The 20,790-nt window shown below is 57.8% G+C and overlaps 1 protein-coding gene and 1 long non-coding RNA gene across 6 annotated transcripts in view; one reads left to right on the forward strand and one right to left on the reverse strand.

The window, feature by feature from the left end:
* AGRN (agrin) overlaps nucleotides 1-20,069 on the reverse strand; it is a 39,339-nt gene extending 19,270 nt beyond the window's left edge. The window contains exons 1-2 of one of the 2 annotated variants that reach the window (XM_061383125.1): nucleotides 19,719-20,069; nucleotides 17,311-17,572 (exon numbers count right to left, since the gene is read on the reverse strand). In XM_061383125.1, coding sequence (XP_061239109.1) covers nucleotides 17,311-17,572; nucleotides 19,719-19,925 — 469 coding nt within the window. In that variant the 5' untranslated portion in view covers nucleotides 19,926-20,069. The remainder of the gene's footprint in view (nucleotides 1-17,310; nucleotides 17,573-19,718) is intronic. The other variant, XM_061383126.1, reaches the window with a different exon arrangement.
* Nucleotides 7-11,407, forward strand: LOC133227976 (uncharacterized). Of its 4 annotated transcripts, none has more exons than XR_009730013.1 (4): nucleotides 7-410; nucleotides 3,079-3,175; nucleotides 3,853-3,932; nucleotides 4,296-11,407. It is a non-coding gene; the product is annotated as an uncharacterized LOC133227976 (long non-coding RNA). The 4 variants fall into 4 exon arrangements; XR_009730012.1 differs by having other exon boundaries at nucleotides 9-410; nucleotides 3,082-3,175; XR_009730011.1 differs by lacking the exon at nucleotides 7-410 and having other exon boundaries at nucleotides 736-3,175; nucleotides 4,296-6,993; nucleotides 9,533-11,407.
* Nucleotides 20,070-20,790: the final 721 nt, after the last annotated feature.

Below are 20,790 nucleotides of genomic sequence, written 5' to 3' on the forward strand. Positions count from 1 at the left end.
CTGGAGCAGAATCCCAAAATTGGACTCGGAGGGAGGCGGAGGAACAACCAAGGGCCAGCACCACCCCTGCTGTCCACACCGGTCAGGGCCTGGGCCAGAGGCTCTGGCAGCTCTCGGCCGGGCTCCAGCTGTGCTCAGTCTTCCCAGAGCCAGCCTCGGTAGTCCCACAGCTCCGGATCCTGCCGGCCCGGCAGCCTGGGAGAGGCTGGTCCGAGAGGGACTAGCGGCGATCGGCCCTTCGCCCAGGACTCAGCTAGGCGCGGGGCGGCGGGTCCCAGCTGCTCAGTCCCCGGCAGAGGCGGGAGCGGCGACGGCAGCGAGCGGGAGGAGCGAGCGCGCGTCCGGAGAGAAGAAAGAGCCGGCTGCCGAGGGCCGCGCCCGCTCCCCGCGCCCAGGCCGGGGCTGAGGCGGTGAGTGAGGGGCGAGGGGCGCCACTGAGCGAGGGCGGGGAGCAGAGACAAAGGAAGACGCCTCCGGGGACCCCAGCGTCCGCGGGGAGTCGCGGCTTGCGCCGCAAGAAGGATGGGGAGGATGAGGACTGGAAGGCGGCGGCACAAAAGGGAACGCATGGGCTGGGGGTGCTGGGGGGCGGCTGCGGGGACCGGAGCTGGAAGGGAGCAGGGTCCGGGGAGGGCGCAGAGGTGGGGCGCTGAGGCTATGGAGGGTGCAGGGTCGGGCTGGGGAGCCGGGGGTCGGGGTGGGAGATGAAAGGGAGCGGAGGCTGGAGCTGGAGACACAGGTGTGGGGGTGGAGTGGGGGGGTTGCAGAGAGGGTGCGAGTAGGTGGGCGAGAGTGGGGCGGGACAGGGACGGGTTCCCTCCCGCTCCCAACCGGTTGGGCTGTCTTGTGCGTGTGAGTGACGGCGCGGCGGAGTGTCTGTCTGAGTCCCCGCAGCGGGGCTCGGCCTGCACCAAAGACCCGATTCTGGGCTGCAGGCTGCGTGTCACCGCGGGTGCGTGTCAATGTCTCTGCTTCTGCTGGCCCCACCCTGGTACTGTGGGGGTAGCATCTCCAAGTACATATACACAGGTGGGAATTGGGCTGGGTTCAATTCAGAGGGTGGGCCACCCCACCCTAGGAACTGACATCAGCACCTCAAATTATCCCCGCACTCCCAACTTGAGTCCGCAAGGAAAGAGGATCATGCAAATGAGTCCCATGTAAATAAGCGTTATGCAAATAGCCGGGGCTCCAAGCCCGGTCCCAGGTCCGGAGCGCCCCCCAGAGGCAGTCCAGGAAAGTCGGGACCGTGACGTCACAGCGGGCCAGGGCGCGCAGCCCACCTGGCACTCGCGTCCTCCCCACCACTTGTCCAGTCGCCTCACGATCACGTCCCTGGAGTTCTCCCACACACACCCCGCTCACTCCCTCCTCGTCAGGTGGGGTCTTCACACCCTCCAACCATCCTCGGCTGGGACAACCACCTGCCAGCTAGCTCTCAGTTCTGTCAGGTCCATCTCCTTGGACTCCTTTCCGTCCCACGGCCCGGCACACTGCTGCCAAACCCCAGCGGGGTCAGCCCACCCTGTCCGGGTCCCCCATCACCCACGGCAGAGAAGCCCTGGAACCTAGGCTTCTACTGAAACTTGCAGGAAAAGCCAATACACAAAGAGCGACAATGCACCCAGAGCAGCAATCAGTCAGGCTACTTGGAGACCCTGCCCTTGGCTGTCCTCACTCTCTCCTCAGAGGGGCCTCCCACCCTCTCACCTCACCCTGGCACTGCCCACACCACACTGATACTGGCGGTGCCCCAGACTGGGAGCACCCAGGGCAGGGTCTGACTTTTTATCTCCTCCAGGCAGGGCTTGGCCCAGAGCCCAGAACATGGTGTGGTGAGTTCAGGCAGTGACACATTTCCCGTTTACTTTTCACTGCAGCCCCCCTAGGACTGCAATCTGATCCCTTGATTTGGGGAGGGGTCCACAGTCAGTGCTACGAGTTAAACCATGGACTTGCCCACTGAATACATGCCTGTACAGGAGCCCTATTTGCTGCTGCCACTGCAGCTGTGGAGCATCATGGGTGGGCCATGGGAGGGAACCAGAATGTGGGAGGGGTAAGGCCTGGGATGGGGGGGCGGGAGCGGGGAAGCCTCCCCCAGGCAGAGATCCTGGAATCTGCCCGCAAATGGGCTGGCCTTAGATGCTCCCATGGTGGTGGTGCTGGGTGCCCTGTTGGGCTTGGCCTGGGGTAAAGGCAACCACATGCAGCCTGGTCCCTTTCAGCTCCAGTCTGAGCCCCTACAGGGGTTGGATGCCTTCAGAGAGACAAAGGGCCATTGAGGCCTCAGATCCAGTCGAGGGGGAGGGGGGCTCAGGCTACTCCGGCTATTTTGGGATCTCCAGACTCAAAGTCATTCAGCCTTGACCGGTCCACGCAGGCTAGGTCCCGGGAAGAGAGGATAAACCAAGTCAAGAATCACACCCTCTCCAGGCTTAAACACAGCAACATGCTACTGCTCACGTGTACACACACACTCCATGTTCCAGGTCTCCCATATGCGGACATACGTACAACCACTCACTCAAGTCTGCACAGGCACTGTGCAGTCACACACACACCTGTGTGCATACACACTGCACACCTTCATGCAATGCAACATTTGCCCCTCATCCACACAGCACACATCGGGTGTACCCCCACATACACGCGTGTGGTTGGGCCCCTCCAGACGCTTCCCTTGCCCTGCGAGGAAGACCGGGAACGAAGTCCACAGAGAATATGAAGTCCCACCTACTGGCCTCCCTCTGATCCCTTTCGCTCCGTAGGGGAGGGGCCGGCGCGCTCCAAAAGGATGGGGTGGGAGTGGGGTGGCACCGCCCTCCCGGCAGCAGACACACTCTACGCATGCGCACACACCTTTGCTGTGGGGACCTCCGCCAGTCTCCACTCCTGGGCCCTCGAGGGTACCCCGCTAGTGTGTAAAGTGTATCCAACAGTCGAGTGCCAGGCGGCCTCCAGCCACAGGTGTCTGGCCGCCCTGGCGGGGGAGGGGAAGAGGATGGGGCAGGGCGGCCCCCTCCCCCAGCCTCCTAGAGTCGGGTCTCAGGGCCATCCCCTCCCCCTCGGCCTCAGCAGACAATGGGCGTTTCACAGCGGGACGTCGCTGTTGGACTGGGGCCAACCGCTGGGAAGGAGGCGGCGTGCAGCCCGGCCCCGATCGCCCCCTCAGGTGAGGCTAAGGCCGGGAGGGGCCCACTTGAGTCCGCGGGCTGTATGCCCACCCACGAGCCCCGGGCAGGGCCCACACTGCTGGTTAGCCCGCGCTGTCGGGAGGTGGCATTAAGTGAGAGCTTGTGGAAGAATTGGGGCTGGGTCGCAGGGCAGCGGCCGCTGACCCCGGCACCCCTCCTCCTTCATTACTCAGCATTCATCCTGCCCGGCCCCGGCCAAACTCCTCCGGGGGTGGGCTCAGTGCAGGAGGCAGGTGCCGAGTCAGGTGAGCTCTTTGCCCCTGGAAGGTTACCCTGTAGCAGAGATTGCCCTAGATCGCAGCATCTACGTGGGGGATGACTGTACAGAGACCCGAAGGATGGGGTCGAGGGATTTGCACATCCAGGCAGAGCCAACTACAGAGGCCCAGTAAAAACAAGCTCAGGAGACTGCACGAGACCAGGAGAAGCCAGCCTGGTGAGGTCTCAGGGAAACAAGGGCCAAGGCCAGACCCGCAGGCCTGGGGAACCCAGGGCCGGGACGCCTGCCAAATCAGGCTTCAGCCACCAGGGGGCGCCAGCCGAACAGAGGAGGGGGTAGTAGACACCTGGAGAAAAGGTAGAGCCCACCAGGCTCCTCCATCCATGGGATTCTCCAGGCAAGGGTACTGGAATGGGTTGCCATTTCCTTCTCCAGGGGATCTTCCCGACCCAGGGATCGAACCCAGGACTGCCACATTGTAGGCAGATACGTCTGAGCCACCAGGGAAATCAAAGGTAGGGCAGCTGTCCCCAACCTTTTTGGTACCAGAGACCAGTTTTGTGGAAGACAGTTTTTCCACGAATTTGGAGTTGGGTGGGGAGAGGCTTGGGGATGATTCAGACGCATTACGTTCATTATGCCACCACTGATCTCACAGGAGGCAAAGCTCAGCTGGTAATGCCAAAATGGGGAGCAGCTGTAAACACAGATGAAATTTCGCTTGTTCACCAGCACTCCGACCCCTCACCTCTTGCTGTGTGGTCTGAATCCTAACAGGCCACTGACCAGTAGCGGTCCATGGCCTCGGGGTTGGGGACCCCTGAGGTAGGGGATGGGGTGGAGCTAGCTGATCCATACCTTCTGTCCCTCCCCTCTAGGACAGCCCCAAATCCATCTCTTTCGGCCAGGTCCTGCCCATGTCTAGGAGGAAACAGAAAGCTGGAGGAGCCAGGGTGGCACCCAGGTGTGGTCAGTGCCGGTGAGTCAGGAGACCCTGTATTCCTGCTGAGGGCCATGGCCAGGCCAAGAGAGATGCACAGTCCAGCACAAAGGTCTGAGTTGGGGGGCGGTGCTTCTTGGAGGTATTGACCAGCTGGATGTCAAGATGAAGAGGAGTGGCAGACAGACACCTATTGGTGAAGGAGGAAACAGACAGACCAGGCTCCATCTTGAAAGCAGGACTCCATCTTGGGCCGGACTGTGGACTCTGAGCTATATGCCCAGTATCTATGGAAACGACACACCAACTGGAAAACCAGACCCCCCGGATGGAAGAGTCCCAGGGCTCGTTCCTAGACTCTCTGTTACCTAAAATACCCTAATTATCTGTGTAACCAAATAAAATCATAAATTCTATTATGCTTATTGGGGTATGCCACAGGGCTATTGATAATTGTCCACTGTTAACTACCTAGGCTTAAGGCATATGAATCAAGGGTTAACTTTGATTGTATCTTTCTTTTCCTTTGTTCAGACTAGTTTCAGGGAATTTGAGGAGGTGGGTTTGGGCACATACACTTAGGGTATATAGTGAAGTCGCTCAGTCGTGTCTGACTCTTTGCGACCCTATGGACTGTAGCCTACCAGGATCCTCCCTCCATGGGATTCTCCAGGCAAGAGTACTGGAGTGGGTTGCCATTTCCTTCTCCAGGGGATCTTCCCGACCCAGGGTATATAAGGTTTTCAGAAAAACTGGTCGGGGTCCTTGGCTAAGAGGAGACTCTGCCTTGGGCCCGCTGGTGTAATAAACTGCACTCCACTATCTGCATTGTCCTTCTGAGTGAGTTTGTTTCCCAGAACGTGTGGCTACAACATTTGGTGCGTTGGCCGGGAAACTCCTCACTTTGAGGAGACAAGTCCCATTTGGGACTACTCTGAGGCCTTGTGGCTCAAATCTTCTAGAGGGGGGAAGGCACCTCGCCCTTCTGGAAGGATTCTGCTTCTCAATGCCCGGACCTGTCATGTTAGCAGGTAGTGGATGGCAGCAGGGGAACTGAGTGCTCAGGTGAGGAGGAACCCACCCAGCAAGGTGGAAGAGGGGGCCTGATCACCGCCCTGGGAGGGACTAGAAGGGGCACAGACCCACAGGAGTCTGGAATAGGCAGGTGGCAACGATTGCTTGGTACACAGGTTGACGAGTGTGTTAGGGCTTAGGAAGGAAACTTGTGAAGGTCATTTAGGAGGTGGTGTCCATGCCATCTTGGGGAAAATTATTACCAAGCAATTGCCAGGGGATTTTTAGGAGAAGAAACTTGGTTTCTGTGTGCTCGTATTCTGCCCTCCCCAAGGAGATGTCCCATCTGCTATGAAATTCTTGACCCCCTCGGAATTCTCAGGATAGGAGGGGGATACATAAGTGAGTACGAATTGGCTTTTCCAGAGATGGCCTGGGACATGGGATATTTAACCCATCTGTATTTTCATCCGCACCTGATCAAGCCCACCGAGGCAGAATGGACTTTAAAAGTTAAGGGAGAAACAATCTTGGATCACGTGGTGTTCTGGTTTGGTTGTGCTGACCGGCAGGTGAAGACACGCCAATCCCCCTTCTCCCTCTGGGATCTGGCAGGTAAGGCTCTTCTCACCCCAATTAGGAAGGTGGCAGAATGGCAATTTAAGTGTCATTGAGTGGAAATATCAGAAGTACATAGGGTACTGAGAACTTCGTAGACAGGACGAAAGGAAAAGTAGAAGGTCCGAGAAGGTAAGCAAGATGAGGGGAAGTGAATCTAAGGCAACTGTATTGGAGTGCATGATTAAAAATTTAAAGAAGGGATTTGGAGGAGACTGGCCACCTCATGCAAAGAGTTGACTCATTGGAAAAGACTCTGATGCTGGGAGGGACTGGGGGCAGGAGGAGAAGGGGATGACAGAGGATGAGATGGCTGGATGGCATCACCAACTTGATAGAGGTGAGTTTGAGTGAACTCCAGGAGTTGGTGATGGACAGGGAGGCCTGGCATGCTGCAATTCATGGGGTCGCAAAGAGTTGGACACGACTGAGCAATTGAACTGAACTGAACGGGGTGAAGATGAAGCCTAACTGCCTCCACATACTCTGTGAGGTCGAATGGCCCCCTATGGGAGTAGGATGGCCACCAGAGAACACCATGAACTTACAAATAGTGGAAGCCGTCTATACAGTAATCACAGGAGAGCCCGGACACCTGGATCAATATCCATATATTGACTCATGGCTAGGGTTAGCTCAAGACCCTCCTACTTGGACAAGGTTCTGTATCCAGAAGGGAAAGGGGAAAATATTAATGGCACAAAAATTGACTGATGATAAAAAAGGAAATTTTACAGGATTTGGACGGAAATGACCTGACCCCTCCCCCATACTGGATAATGACACGCCTGCCTCCCAGTGCTCCACCAGGACTGGAGGCCACCTTACTGCCCCATCCAGGGCCAGGTGAAGTTCCTGCAGCAGCCACTGCTCTTCCACCAGCTCTCCCGGAGTTCGTAGAGCTGCCGTTTCGGCAGGCTCCAGTCCCAGCAATGGAGACCTCTGGTCAGTGCCCCCAGAATTCCACCTCAGCTGGACCTCCTAGATTGTATCCACCTCTCCTGGTGAGTACTGATGGGAAGGGGGAACAAAACACAGCAATTAGACAGAGGCTGCACTCCACCAAGGAACAGGGGGAAAGAACCCCACTACAGATGCCCCTTAGAAAGCTACAACAGCCTCCAGTTCAGGACACATGGGGCACTACCATCAGCCCCTGTAGCCTATTATTACTAGCCATTTTCCTCTACGAATATATTAAACTGGCAGAGACACGCTCCACCGTACTCCGGGGAGCACAAGCCGTGATTAGGCTATTGGAGACTATTTTTCGAACCCACCGCCCTACATAGGATGACATAATCCAACTACTAGTCTCCCTTTTCAGCACTGAGGAAAGACACAGGATCCTAACTGAGGCCAGAAAATGGTTAAGAAAAATAGCACCTGCTGCTGCTGCTACTGCTGCTAAGTCGCTTCAGTCGTGTCCAACTCTGTGCGACCCCAGAGACGGCAGCCCACCAGGCTCCCCCGTCCCTGGGATTCTCCAGGCAAGAACACTGGAGTGGGTTGCCATTTCCTTCTCCAATGCATGAAAGTGAAAAGTGAAAGTGAAGTCACTCAGTCGTGTCCGACTCTTAGCGACCCCATGGACTGTAGCCCACCAGGCTCCTCCGTCCATGGGATTTTCCAGGCAAGAGTACTGGAGTGGGGTGCCATTGCCTTCTCCGAAATGGCACCTGAGGGTACCGCAAACCCGCAGCGGTGGGCAGAACTAGCCACCCCCGATGAGAGGCCCAATTGGGACTGTAACACAGAGGAAGGGAGGGGCCACCTGGAGAGTTATCGGGTGGCTATTTTACAAGGTCTCAAGAGGGGGGCCCGAAAAGCTATAAGTATCACAAAACCCTCTGAAGTGATTCAAAGGGAAAGCGAATCACCCTGAGTTCTGCAAAAGACTATGCGAGGCCTATAGACTTTATACACCAATAGACCCAGCCAGAGGCTGCTGGGTCTCAGATGGTGATAAATGCAGCCTTGTGTCTCTAGCCTACCCTGAAAATGTCAGATGGGGGGATACCAAGTGACTCATGAGTTTTTATACATCCCTGAATGCCCAGTACCTTTGTTAGGAAGAGACTTGCTGTCTAAATTGGGGGAACAAGTCACTGTCTCCCCAAGAAAGACCCACTGTTCGAGTGGGCTTAACCACCTATTTACTCTTCTTCTCAGTAACCCCTCAAGATGAAGGGAGATTGCACGATCTCCCAGAAGGGAAACCGGACAGGCTCAATGGTCAAGAGAGAGAGTTAACTCAACAATTCCCTGAGGTCTGGGCAGAAGACAACCCCCCCAGGCTTGCAAAACAAGTCCCAGTGGTAATAGAACTCAAACCCAGTACAGTTACATCAGCACCTGCCTTGGGCCTGCCAGACCTTGCTAAGCCATTTACTCTTTACATGACTGAAAAGGACAAGGTGGCTATAGGAGTGTTGTCCCAGACTATGGGGACATGGGACAGACCTGTGACTTATCTCTAATCAGCTGGACAGTGTTGCTACTGGGTGGCTGGGATGCTTACAGGCAGTTGCTGCAGTTGCCTTACTGGTCCAGGATGCAACCAAGCTGACTTTGGGCCAAGATTTGTTTGTAAAAGTCCCACATGAGGTCAACACTCTCCTGCAAGGGGACCTCCATAAATGGCTGTCAACATCCCAGATTACTCAGTACCAGGGACTGTTATGTGAGAACCCCCATGTTACTACTGAGCCTTGTCAGGCCCTGAATCTGGCCACTCTCCTTCCTGTGGGAGAAGGTGGGCCCTCACATGATCGCAAGGAAATATGCTAGCAGACCTGACTTGAGAGACCAGCCAATCCCGGACCCAGATTCGGTCGTGTACACCAATAGCACCGGCCTGGTGAAACAAGGACAATGACTGTCAGGATATGCAGTGGTCACAGAAGAAACCATTGTTGAGGCTCCCTCTCTGCCATCACACTGCTCCATTCAACAGCCTGAACTATATGCTCTAATCCAGGCCCTCCAGCTGTCAAAAGGTAAGAAGACAAACCTTGACACCGACTCCAGGTATGCTTTTGCCACACTACAGGGCTCTGTATAAGGAGAGAGGCCTTTGACAGCCAGTGAAAAAGATAAAAAATAAGGAAGAAATTAAGACCCTATTAGATGCTGCCTGGGAACCAGAAAGGATTGCAGTCATACACTGCTGAGAACGTCAAAAAGAGGATACTCCCCGGGCTCAGGGAACAGACTGGCAGATAAGACCGCTAAACAAGCAGCCAAGGGCTTGGGGTTGACAAATGAAGCCCCTGTTAAAGCTTTCATATTGGCGGAGCTACCTGAGCTAACACTAGACTCTCCAAAATACACTGAAGCTCAAAACCAACTAGCCAAAGCAGAAGGGGCCATCAAGACTGAAAAGGGATAGTGGGAATTGCCAAGTGGCAAATTATGGGTACCGGAGGAGCTGGCACCCACTCTGGTAAGCCAAACACACCAAGCGACCCATCTATGCCATGATAAACTGGAAGAGATAATTTGAAACTATTTCTTTGTTCCCCTCCTCTCTTCCCCATGCAGGACAAAATCTCAGAACTGCACTGCCTGCTTACAGGCCAATGCTGCCTGTTGGCACAGACAGAAACCTGCAGGGATTCAGGTAAAAGGCACGCTGCCCTTTGAACATCTGGAAGTGGACTTCCCTGATATGAAACCTCACGGACACTACCATTACCTGCTGGTCACAGTATATACGTTCTCAGGATGGGTAGAAGCTTTTCCTACCCGCACTGAAAGAGCATCAAAAGTAGCCCGGTGCCTGCTTAGGGAGATAGTTCCCAGATTTGGATTTCCTACCAGCATTGGATCGGACAATGGCCCGGCTTTTGTCGCTGTTTTAGTATAACCAAGTAAGCAAAACTTTAAACATCAAGTGGAAATTACATACAGCATATAGGCCCCAGAGTTCTGGGATGGTGGAAGGAACCAGCTGGACACTTAAAGAGACACTCTCCAAGTGGATCTTGGAGACTGACGGTTCCTGGGTGGACTTGTTTCTGATGGGTCTGCTCAGACTCAGGATGACCCCACAGTCCCATGGCTCGTCTCTGTACAAAATTGTGTATGGGAGGCCCCCTCCCATAATAAAACAGGTGTCAACAAATTTGCCTCAGGTAAGGGGAGATGAGATTTCACAGCAGATGGAACAACTGGGTAAGGTAATAAATCAGGTAACTAAGTTTGTACAAGAAAAGGTGCCGTTCCCCCTTGGGGAACAGATTCACGAATTTGTGCCCAGGGATCGGGTGTGGTCAAGGACTGGAAACACGACTCCTTGGCCCCCCATTGGAAGGGTCCATATGCTGTTGTTCTAACCAGCCCTACTGCAGTTAAAGTTGCAGGTGTCACTCCCTGGATCCTCCACATGAGGCTGAAGAGAGCATACCATGCAGACCCGGAGGACGCCGAGTGGACTGCGCAGAGGGACCCCTCTGATGCCCATGAAACCAAGATCATCTTAAAGAAGAAACAGAGATGAAGTTCTACAATCAACTGCTGGTACAAGGACTTGCTGCTATCATCTTGAGATTGACCACAGTTTCAGTACAAAGAGGGACCTGTGCTATAATTAAAGTTGAATGTTGTGTGTATATTCCTGATTTATCTGGCTATAGATCAGCTACCCTAGATGACATGAAAGGTCAGGTAAAAGTTATGTCTGATACATCTTCCTTTTTGGACTTCGGTCCTATGTTGGGTGAAGGGTGATTGGTGGAAAACTATATTTACCATTGTTATAGTTGCCTTCATAGTTCTGCTTTGTGGACCCTTTATTTTACAATGTATTATGAACTCTGTAACCCAAAGGTTGATGTCGTTCTCCCAAATTGGAGGTCGGAGAGTCAGGGTGCAATAAATCCCTATGAATGATGCTCATACTATGAGTTAAGAGCATGAAGAGGAGGGATGAAGGAGGAAACAGACAGAACAGGCTCCATCTTGAAAGCAGGACTCCATCTTGGGCCGGACTGTGGACTTTGAGCTATATGCCCAGTATCTATGGAAACGACACACCAACTGGAAAACCAGACCCCTCCGGATGGAAGAGCCCCAGGGCTCATTCCTAGACTCTCTGTTACCTAAAGAATACCCTAATTATCTGTGTAACCACATAGAATCATAAATTCTATTATGCTTATTGGGGTATGATCACAGGCCTATTAATAATGGTCCACTGTTAACTACCTAGGCTTAAGGCATATGAATCACAGGTTAACTTTGACTGTATCTTTCTTTTCCTCTGTTCAGACTAGTTTCAGGGAATTTGGGGAGGTGGGTTTGGGCACGTACACTTAGGGTATATAAGGTTTTCAGAAAAACTGGTCGGGGTCCTTGGCTAAGAGGAGACTCTGCCTTGGGCCCGCTGGTGTAATAAACTGCACTCCGTTATCTGCATTGTGCTTCTGAGTGAGTGTGCTTCCCAGAACGCGTGGCTACAACATTGGAACCAAGAGAAGCTAGGAACAAAGGGACAGAAAGACCGACCAGACAGGAGAGAGCCGCGTGGGTAGCTGCAGCAGCCCTTCTAATGGTCCTGTGAGGGCCTGCTGCTAGGTCCTGCGTGGACGGGTGGGTGAGGAAGGAAATGATTGCTGGATTCACGAGTGGACTCTAGCAAGCTTCACTTCCCCCTCTAGGAACAGGGGTGGACATACATCCTATCCCCACTTGTGGGTCAGGACAGGCCATAATCTGGCCCAGATGTTGTGCCTTTATTTCTCCCCAATGTACATAGAAATCATGTACCTGTTGCCAGAGGGACAGGTGCCTCAGGGAGCCACAACAGGTTGCCTGCTTCTGGGCCTGGTATGCAGAGGGGGCAGTGCAGAGGAAGTTGCTAAGAGGAGAGGTAGGGAGCTTCAGGCCCACCTCACATCAAAGGCAGACCCACCTCTCCTGACCTGCCCTGCTCCCTAACTTAGCCAGACACAGGGTCCAGCAGGCGTGAGGGGACAGGGAACCCAAGTGACCCCAGGGACTCTTCCTGTTCAATGCAGCCCTTCCATCTCTGGCATTGAGAAACCCAGCGGCAGAGCCCACAGGAGGAGGGGCCCAGCTCTCTGCCGGGGATGGGGTGGTGGGAGGGGAGCACAGCTGGACACTGGGGCAGCAGGCAGGAGACGGCACCCACAGAGGGCCCACAGCCCTGTTCCCAGAACTCTGGGACACAAGCCAAAGTTGCCGGCTACCATCCCATTGGCAGAGCATCTGCAGGGTCCCCTCCCCAGGCTAAGTCCTGCGATACAAGGGTGGCAGGAACCACAGGCCACCAGCTGGAGTTTCAACCAGAACTGTTGTGTGGTGGTTGGTACACCTGAGGTTGCAGGCACACGTGCATACAAATGTACACACACACACATGTGCAGGCCACACAGCTGGAAACAGCCGGCTGCCTGTGAGGAAAGAGAGCTTGCCCCTCCCATGCCTCAGTGGGAGGGGAGGTGGGAGGGACCATCTTCCCCTTCCCAGGTCCAGCTGTAAGCAGCCCCTAGCAGGGGGCCTTCCTCAGAGGAAGTTCTCAGGATCTGCTCTGGAGGGAGAGGCCCCTTTGAGGGGAGCTTCCCTCCCCATTGGAAGCTCCACCAGAGGCCAGGTCACCCCTCCCCGGTTCCCAGCCACAGCCTAGAATAGGGCCCAGATCCCTCCTGAGCCCCCTGTAGCCTATGGGGACACAGTACTCTCTGATGAGCTGGGTCAATCTCATCAGGGTAGCTGTCACTAACTCTCATTTCTGAGATCCCTTTTTCTCTTTGTGAGAGGTGGGCGCTTCCTGGGACTCTGGAGTGTTAAGTGCTATTGGGGCTACTTCAGGGATTGTGCCTGCAGCCCCCAGCTTGCTGGGCTGGGCCTCAGGGGCCTGTGTGGGGAGCCACAGTTCCCCTATCCCAATGCTGAGGGGGTTGCTGGGGCCAGCAGAGCCGTTCAGGCCTCTGGGCTGGGAGGGAGGGCAGCTGGCCTGGGCCTTCTGGTGAAGGCAAAGGACTTGGGGGGCAGGGGCAGGAGAGAGGTCAATTTCAGCAGCTGTCTTCCACCCCACTGTGGTGATGGGGTGGGGGCAGGCTTTGATTCTCAGGGGATTGGGGGATTAACCCTTTAAGAAGGAAGCAAAACAGGCTGGAGGAGGCTGTGCAGGGCAAGCAACAGTTGGCTAGATCTACAACCCTGAAGTCTGGGCTCACGCCCCTGCTAACCTTACCTGGGGCAGCCCCATCCCACCTTCTGCACTCTCCCTACCTCAGTCTGAAAGGATTGGTGGGGCAGGGGGCTAGAGCCCCAGATCCAGACCAGCTAGCCCTGACCAGGCGATCCAGTTCTTCCCAGCACCCCAGAGAGGCTGCGAGCACCTCCATGGCTCTGCCTTCCTTCCACAGGCAGGCCCCACTGGAATCTACTCTGTCCAGAGCCCTGGGGAAGGCAGGTACAGACAGCAGGGGAGAGGACAGTTTCAAAACAACTTTTTTTTTTTTTTCCATTTCCAATCTGCTGGGGAGTATGGAGGCGGGGGCTCTTCTCTGGGTGGGGAGCAGGGTGATGGGGTGGGGTCTGGAAAAAGTCAGGAGCTGTTTCCACCAGCTCAGGCCTGCGGGAAAGGAGCGCACTGCCTTGAAGTGATGGATCCAATGCCCTTTGATTTCAGCAGCAACCCCCTCCCCACCCCCCACCACGCCCCAAGCTCCTGGGGCCGCCCCAGTGAGGGTATCAGCCAGCCCGCTGTGGTCCCACAAGCCCATGCTCTCGGAGACTTCCTACCGGGGACCCTAGGTGAGAGAGGACAGTGCAGGAGCAGGCCACGCTCCACCTGAGCAGATGCCCCGCCCCCAGTGGCTGGAAGGAAGGAGAAAGCCCAGGCGCGCAGCCTCCAGCCTGGGCCTGCCCCAGCTCCAAGGACCTGCCTGGGGGAGGGGCTGAGGACGGCACTGGGGCGGGTCTGGAGGGGGTGGGGTGAGAACTTACGTCTGGAAGAGGGAAACAGGGACAGGAAGAAGCCACCTCCCCCCTCGGCAGGGAGGAATGTGGGGGAGTAGGGCGGGCTCAGGACTTGGGGGTACAGAAGCTAAATGCCAGACAGCAGAGGGAGCCAGCTCTGGCCCTGAGGAAGCCAGCCCTGGAACCTGCCCTGGGCTCCTACCTGCCCCGCTTTGCTCTGAGGAGCCAGTCCCTGTCTGGGGGTGTCTGTGTCCACATCCGGCTCCCAGGCCACAGGGCCTGCACCAAGGCCAAGGCCGGCGGCCCGGGACCCAGCATCTCTCTAGCCTGAGATATAGCCTAGGACTACCTTCCCCAAAGGCCCAAGACTGGCGTGAAGGCCCAAAGGCTAGCGTGGCAGGGAGGAAGGGAGGGTGCTCACTGGAATCAGGCAGGCCAGTCTAGGCTGTGGCCGCCAGGACCCCCGGCTTCAGGACTGGGCAGGGCTGGGCTGGACTAATGCCAGACTCTCCGACCCTGTTCCTGTGCCAGGCCCGGAGAGGGCAGACAACACTTCCTTTCTCTGCTCTTGGCTCGGAGTTCGGGAGGGAAAGGCCTGGGGAAGGACCCCAAGCCTGCATCCCTCCTAGGGAATTCAGGGGGGCCCAAGGACCAGTCTTTATTAGGTGGGGGAGAGGAGGGTGGTGGGAGTGTACAAGTGTACAAGTCCAGACCAGGGTATAGTGGCCAAAGGCTGGAGGAGATGCCCGCTCAGCTGCCAGCCTGGGCAGCTCATGATGCGTGGGCAGCTGGCACTGGAAGAGGCCAGGCCACTTCCCTGACAAAGCAGGGCGCGAAGGTCTCCTTCCTTCCTGGAGCAAACCCGCAGTCTCCTTCACCCACAAGTGGTGCAGAGGGAGGGACACATACCTGTCTCAGTTATGCTCGGAATGTGGCTCCCCAGGCAGAGGATTGGGGAGGAGCTTCCTGGGGACTGGAGGTTGGGGAAGGGGCCCAGAGCCAGGAAGACCCTGCAGGCCCTAAGGGAGAAACTGAGGAAGGCGAGCCCAGTGGAGCTGGGGACCAGGTATGCCTCCCAGCAACAGGTACCCCTGCAGGAAGCAGGGTCCAGGTGGGGATGAGGTGGGGGCATCTAGGGGGGTGGGCCTCCAGGATGTGTCCCCTGACCTTGGCTCCTGTGGGCCTTTTAGGGGCAGGGGACATTTGTGATAGAGACACAGGTCTTGGGGTGACCTCCACAATCAGTAGCTTCACAGCCTTCACTCTGGGCCCTGAGGGACGGGGGCAGCTATGGGGCCCCAAGGAAGAGAAAAGGGTCAGGGTCAGATGAGAGGTCATTGTAGCTCAAGCTCGGCCCATCCCTAACCCTAACCCCCATGCTAAAGTGAGGCTTGGCTCCCTGGAGAGCCTGGGGTGGGGTCAGAGGTCTTTATCTCTTACAGAATGGGAGGTATCGCTTACAGAATGGGAGGCAGGCCCTTCTCCTGCCTGCTCCCTGCTGTGGGAGGTGGGAAGAGGGCTGTGTCTTCCTCAAGCCTGGCACCAACTCCTGGGAGCCTTGTCCTTCAGGCTTTGGGGATCCTTAGAGGGAGGCACCCCATCTAATCTACCCTCTCCCTGGCCCCCTGCCCCTTATGGCACTGCTTTCCTTCCAAAGAAGGGATCCGTGTCACTGGCTCAAAACTTCCAGGGCTCCCCAGAGCCTTACAGTGGACCCCAAGCTTCTCATTCTGGGTCCCTCCCTCCCTGGGGGCCTCCCCTCCACCACCATCCCCACACTGGCCCAGCTGGAGCTGGGGGCCTAGACTGGTCCCTATCCTGGGTAGCCAGCAGACAGCAGATGAAGTCTCACTGGGGGCTCTCTCTGCAGACCCTCCTTTCCAGGGGTCCTGTGCCCAGGCTGACATATCCAGAGCCAGGGCCTGGCCTGGGTAGAATAGGACCTGGCAAGATGGCAGACCCTCTTCTGCCTAGGGTGGCCCCCGTGCCACATGCCCTCTGACCCCACAGACCCTCGAACTAGACCCTTCCAGCTATGGAGTTAATGACTTGTCTTCTTGATCTTGCAGAAACAGATTTTCTGCAGCCTGACCCCTCTTCCCACCTCTCCTTAGTCTCCAACTCATCCTCCAAAACTGGGGATCACACCCTACAACCTGCCTCCTCTCCATGCCACTCTCCCATATTTCCCCTAGAGTAAATCTTCCAAAGCACAGTCAGGGTCTCCAGTCCTCACCTGGTGGGAGGGCTATGCTGGGACCCCTCAGCTATGCTAGTGCTGGGAAGGGACCAGGGACACAGCCCTGCTGGCATCTCTGTGCGATGTTGCATCAGGACCATAGATGCAATCCCAGGAGCAAATGACTGCAGGCCGAGCAGGATGCTACAGGGCTCTCCACTTCAGGTTCCACACCCCGCCACACACACACACAGTCTGCCCCAGGCCAGATGAGTCCACCATCCAGGATCCCACAAAAGCAAGCCAGCACCACAGGAGTTAAGTTGGGTAGAAGATGGAACTTCCCTACCGGCCAACAGAGCAAGTCACAGGGACAGGGTCGCCTTCCCAGGACAGGAAGTCAGGGACCCTTCCTGCTGCCCTGGGAGGAAGCGATCTCTCCACCTCCTCCCATACATCCCTCCCCAGGCAGCCATGAGGGGACAGACAGGATGTGAGGGCGACAGGCAGTTCCTACTTCTCCCTGCTACATTCCTCAGCCAAGGATCTCAGCCCCCAACTGGGATTCTCCTGGGGTGAAGGGGATGGGTGAGCCGTCATGTGAGGGAGGGTTGCTCTTGAGCCATTCAGAATAGACACATGGGGACAGCAGACAAGGAAAGATGCTCCACCTCTGTCAGGGGATCCCACAACCCCTCAAACTCCTAGAAGCAGCTCACTCCACATAACTGTCCCTTCCCAGAAATGGCAGGCCTCTGGGAACACATAACAGGGTAGCCTCCCCTCCAGCACAATCTTTAAGCCCCACCCCAAAGGCTCAACATCTGGGCCCCGTCTAGACATGTGTTCGGGCTTCTGCAGAACACAAACAACTGGTGTTCGTTCACCTGGTTCCAGCCTCTTTCCTAGAACAGGGAACTCCAGGAAGGGGCGTGCAGAGCTGGGGAGGCGGAGGGAAGAATGGGAGGCCTATCCCTTTGCAGGTCTGAGACTCCAAGATGACAGATAGTGGCAACACTAGGGCCAGGGTGGGGAGTGCTGCTTATGTTAAGAGTCTGGAGCTGAGGTGGCCAGGAAACCAGGGAGCCAGGACCCAGAAAAGGAGGTCGGACCACAAGATGCCATGTGCCCTAGCCTAGGACAAGCTCCCTTCTGCCCCCAAGGCACCTGCTCTGCTCGGCCCCACACACACCTTCCACACAGTGCTCGACCTCCTCCAGGTTCCGCAGGGTGATGCGCATGAGGCTGGAGTTTAGCATCAGCTCATTCTTGTGGGCGGGCCACAGGTATGGCGGGGCAGGGTTCACAAAGAAGATCCTGGTGTCTCCAGTGGACACCTGGTTGTCACAGATGAGGGGGTCTCCGAAGCCGCCAATCACCACTTTGTTGCCTCCGTCCAGCAGGCTTTCCTGGGCCACCACATCTTTGCCCTTCAGGTACCGCCAGACCCGAACCTAGGGTGGACATGAGGGGGTGTTCAATTGTCGGCGGTTCTCTTCTAACTGGGTGGAGCAGGGGAGATGGCCACAGAGGCCAGAGGCAGACACCAGACTGGTGCCTGGACTTTTCCTTCTTTTCCCACCTCATTTGCTCAGGCCAGATGTCCGGAGTATACCCAAACCCTGGGCAGATATGTGGAGTCAGTGCCCCAACCCCCCAGGAGGAAGCTGCAGGGAAGCACACGCACATGACAGACGCCACTGCTCTTGTTATACTCCAGGATACCTGGCCTGAGAACACACCCCTTCCCTCAAGAAGCAGCTCCCTAACCCTCAGGTTTAGATGACCCCAGCCACCCCAATTCTAAATGTCACACCTCACAGCCTTCCACACCTTACTCTCCCTGTCAATCCACCCAGTACTTGGGCCCACCTCTGGGAAGAGTCAGGAGCAACTAACATGGATGATGAAGTTTCAAGGTGACGGGCTCTGAGCTCAAGGCTCCTGTCCAGCTTGGCTCCATGCAGCCCTGTGGGTGGGCTAAGACACAGTCCAGCCAGGAGGTGAAAGACCCCTCCTCCTGCAAGGCTCCTACAGTGAGTGCTGCCAAGGCAGCCTGTGAACCACAAAATCAAGTTTGGGCAGCACAGGGCAGCCCCACCCTCCATACTCTGCTCTTGGGGCCCTGAGGGCACCTGCTCAGACAAACCAAGCCCTGGGGTGCCCACAGACTACTGGCAGTGGGGGCAGGAGGGCCACAGGCACTGCAGGCAGAATGAGCTGCCCTAAAGGAATAGGCCCATGGGGACTGCCCAGGAATGCTGTCCCTGAGAAAAGATACCCCTTTCTTCAGGATCTATGGGGGCCGGGACTTCTGGAAAGAGGAGTGAAAGACAACAGTGGCCCGTCCACCTGGCCGCCCCTGCTGGGAGCCTTGGGTCTGCAAAATCTACAGGGACTCCCTCCACCCTCCAGTGGCCCAGGGATGGTGGGGCTGCCAGCTCTTCCCCCGCCCCCCATGCCTAGATACAGAGTAGGCTCTGGAAGGCCAATAACCAGCAGGGGAGGGCTGGGCGGCTTTCATCGCCTCCCCCCACCCCAGCCACACCCAGGAGCAGCGGGGAGGAAGTCGGGAAAATCCTGCAGGGACTTGGCAAAGTGCCCTGGCTGTGGTGGAGGGGAGGGGGCCTGGCGGGGGATCCCAGCTGTAGTCAGCACAGGCCAGTCTGAAAGGAGCTGCCACCCCTCCCCATCTCCAAGGAAGAGGAATGATCCGATTTCTGGTCAGGGAGGTGGTTTTAGGGGCCAGAGAGGGGCAGGGGCCTGGGTCCCTTCAGTCCTCCCTAGGAACAGATTGTGGGAAAAAAACCACCAGACCTACCCCGGGAGCTCCCAGATTCAACTGAAGGAGAGGCCAGGCAAGGCCCCTCTCCCTAAGGCCAGGGGAGATACAGCTCTCCCAGGAGCGGATGGGGCACCTGCCCTGCACCCCCCGCACTTGAGGCTCAGCAACGGCCCCGCCCACTTCTCTGCTCTGGCCCCACACCCATCACTGCAGCAAGCCCCACCAGGACCCCCGCGGTTGGGAGATTAGGTGTGCACCCCTCCTCTCTCTCCGGACCACCCATTCTCACCTCTGCGGAGAGGGCGACAGCACTGACCACAGGCCAAATCACCACCTCCATCCCAAGCAGAAAGCGTCACCTCCCCTCGTCCCCTTTCCTTTGGCCGGTGGGGAGGGGGCGCGGTAGCCGAACATTCTCCGGGGGGCGGGGCGCACTTGTTTCCAGTAAGGGAGTGGGTTTGGGGTGAAGGAGCAGACACCATCGGGTCTCCAGGGCCCGGGCACCGCGAGCGGGACTGCAGCGGCACCGCAGGAACTTTCCCTCCGGCGCTCGCGAGTTTTCTCAGACCCGCACCCGCCCCCCCCCCTCCCACCGGGGGTCGGCGGTCGCCAAGGGAGCAGGAGCCGGAGCTGGTGCTGCGGAACGTCTGGGGCTTGTTCCCACGGCCCGGGGCGGGGGTCTCAGCGCGCGGCCGGCATCGCGACGGGAAGACCTCCGGGCTAGGGGTCCGGGATCGCGGGGGAAGGGCCCCCAACCAGGGCTTCTAGAAGGGTCTGAAGGGGCTCAGGGTCCCGGGGGTCCCCAGGGGGCCCACCTTGCACGAGTATGTGTGCTGCACCGGGTCCACGTTGAGGATCTCCTCCACGGTGCCGGTGAGCACCACGTTCGCCTCCTCCTCGCGCCGCTCCAGCGCGCGTTCGGGGCACGTCCCGTCGGCGCTGGGCAGGGCGCGCACGGCCACCACCAGGAGCAGCAGCAAAGGCTGCAGCAGGGCCCGGCTGAACGGCCGAAAGCTGGCCATGGCGCGGGCAGAGGACGGCGGAAGGCGGCCGGAGCAAGCGCACGGACCGGGCCGCGCCGGGGACTGGACTGGACAGGACGGGACGCAGCTCGGGGGAGGCGGCGGGAGCGCGGGCGGTGCGGGGGCGGGCCTTGGGGCAGCACCACCCCCTTCCAGCCCCCACCCCCCACCCCCCCGGCCCGCCCGCCCCCGGCCCTCCCGGCGCCCTGCGACCCGCGGCAGCCGCGAACAAAGCGCCGGGAAAGCGGCGCCGGGCGGAGGCCTGGCTGGGGGAGGGAGGGGGCCGGTCTAGGTTTGGCCAAGGTGGGTGGTGGGCCTGGCCAGGCCGAGGGGCGGGGTTGGGGCGGGCTCGAGGGTGCTCTCCCTGCTGTGGCGCACTCCCACGGACGCCCCTCCCCCGTTCGCGCGGACGTTCCACCCCCCCGCCCCCCCGCCAGGAAATGCGGCTGAAATCGGGTTAATGCATAATCTGGAGACGACGTGACGGGACTTCCAAGGGGCTCCAGGCTGCGCCAGGGCTGGGGCGGCGGGGGCTCCCTGGCCGCAGGAAGGGGCTGCCAGATCCGAGGCCCTGCGGCCCCTCGCGCCCTAAAGGGCTGCGCCCCTCCCCCGGCGAGAGGAACCTGACGGGGGACCCTAGCCCCTCACAGGAACTGGGGACGGAAGCTCGGCCGCCCGGGACCACCGGCCACCGGGGACCAATGCGGGCTGGGAGCTGCGGCGATTGGTCGCAGCGAAGCGCAGCCCCGCCCACCTCGCGATCCCGGGTCGGCTCCCGGCCCTCTGCAGGGCTGCGGGCTCCCCCTGTTGACTGAGGTGGGAATAGCAGCAGCGATGGACGGCCAGCCACGCCCCCTTCCCAGCT

Source organism: Bos javanicus, chromosome 16, assembly GCF_032452875.1.
Source record: "Bos javanicus breed banteng chromosome 16, ARS-OSU_banteng_1.0, whole genome shotgun sequence".
Taxonomy (NCBI): Eukaryota; Metazoa; Chordata; class Mammalia; order Artiodactyla; family Bovidae; genus Bos; species Bos javanicus.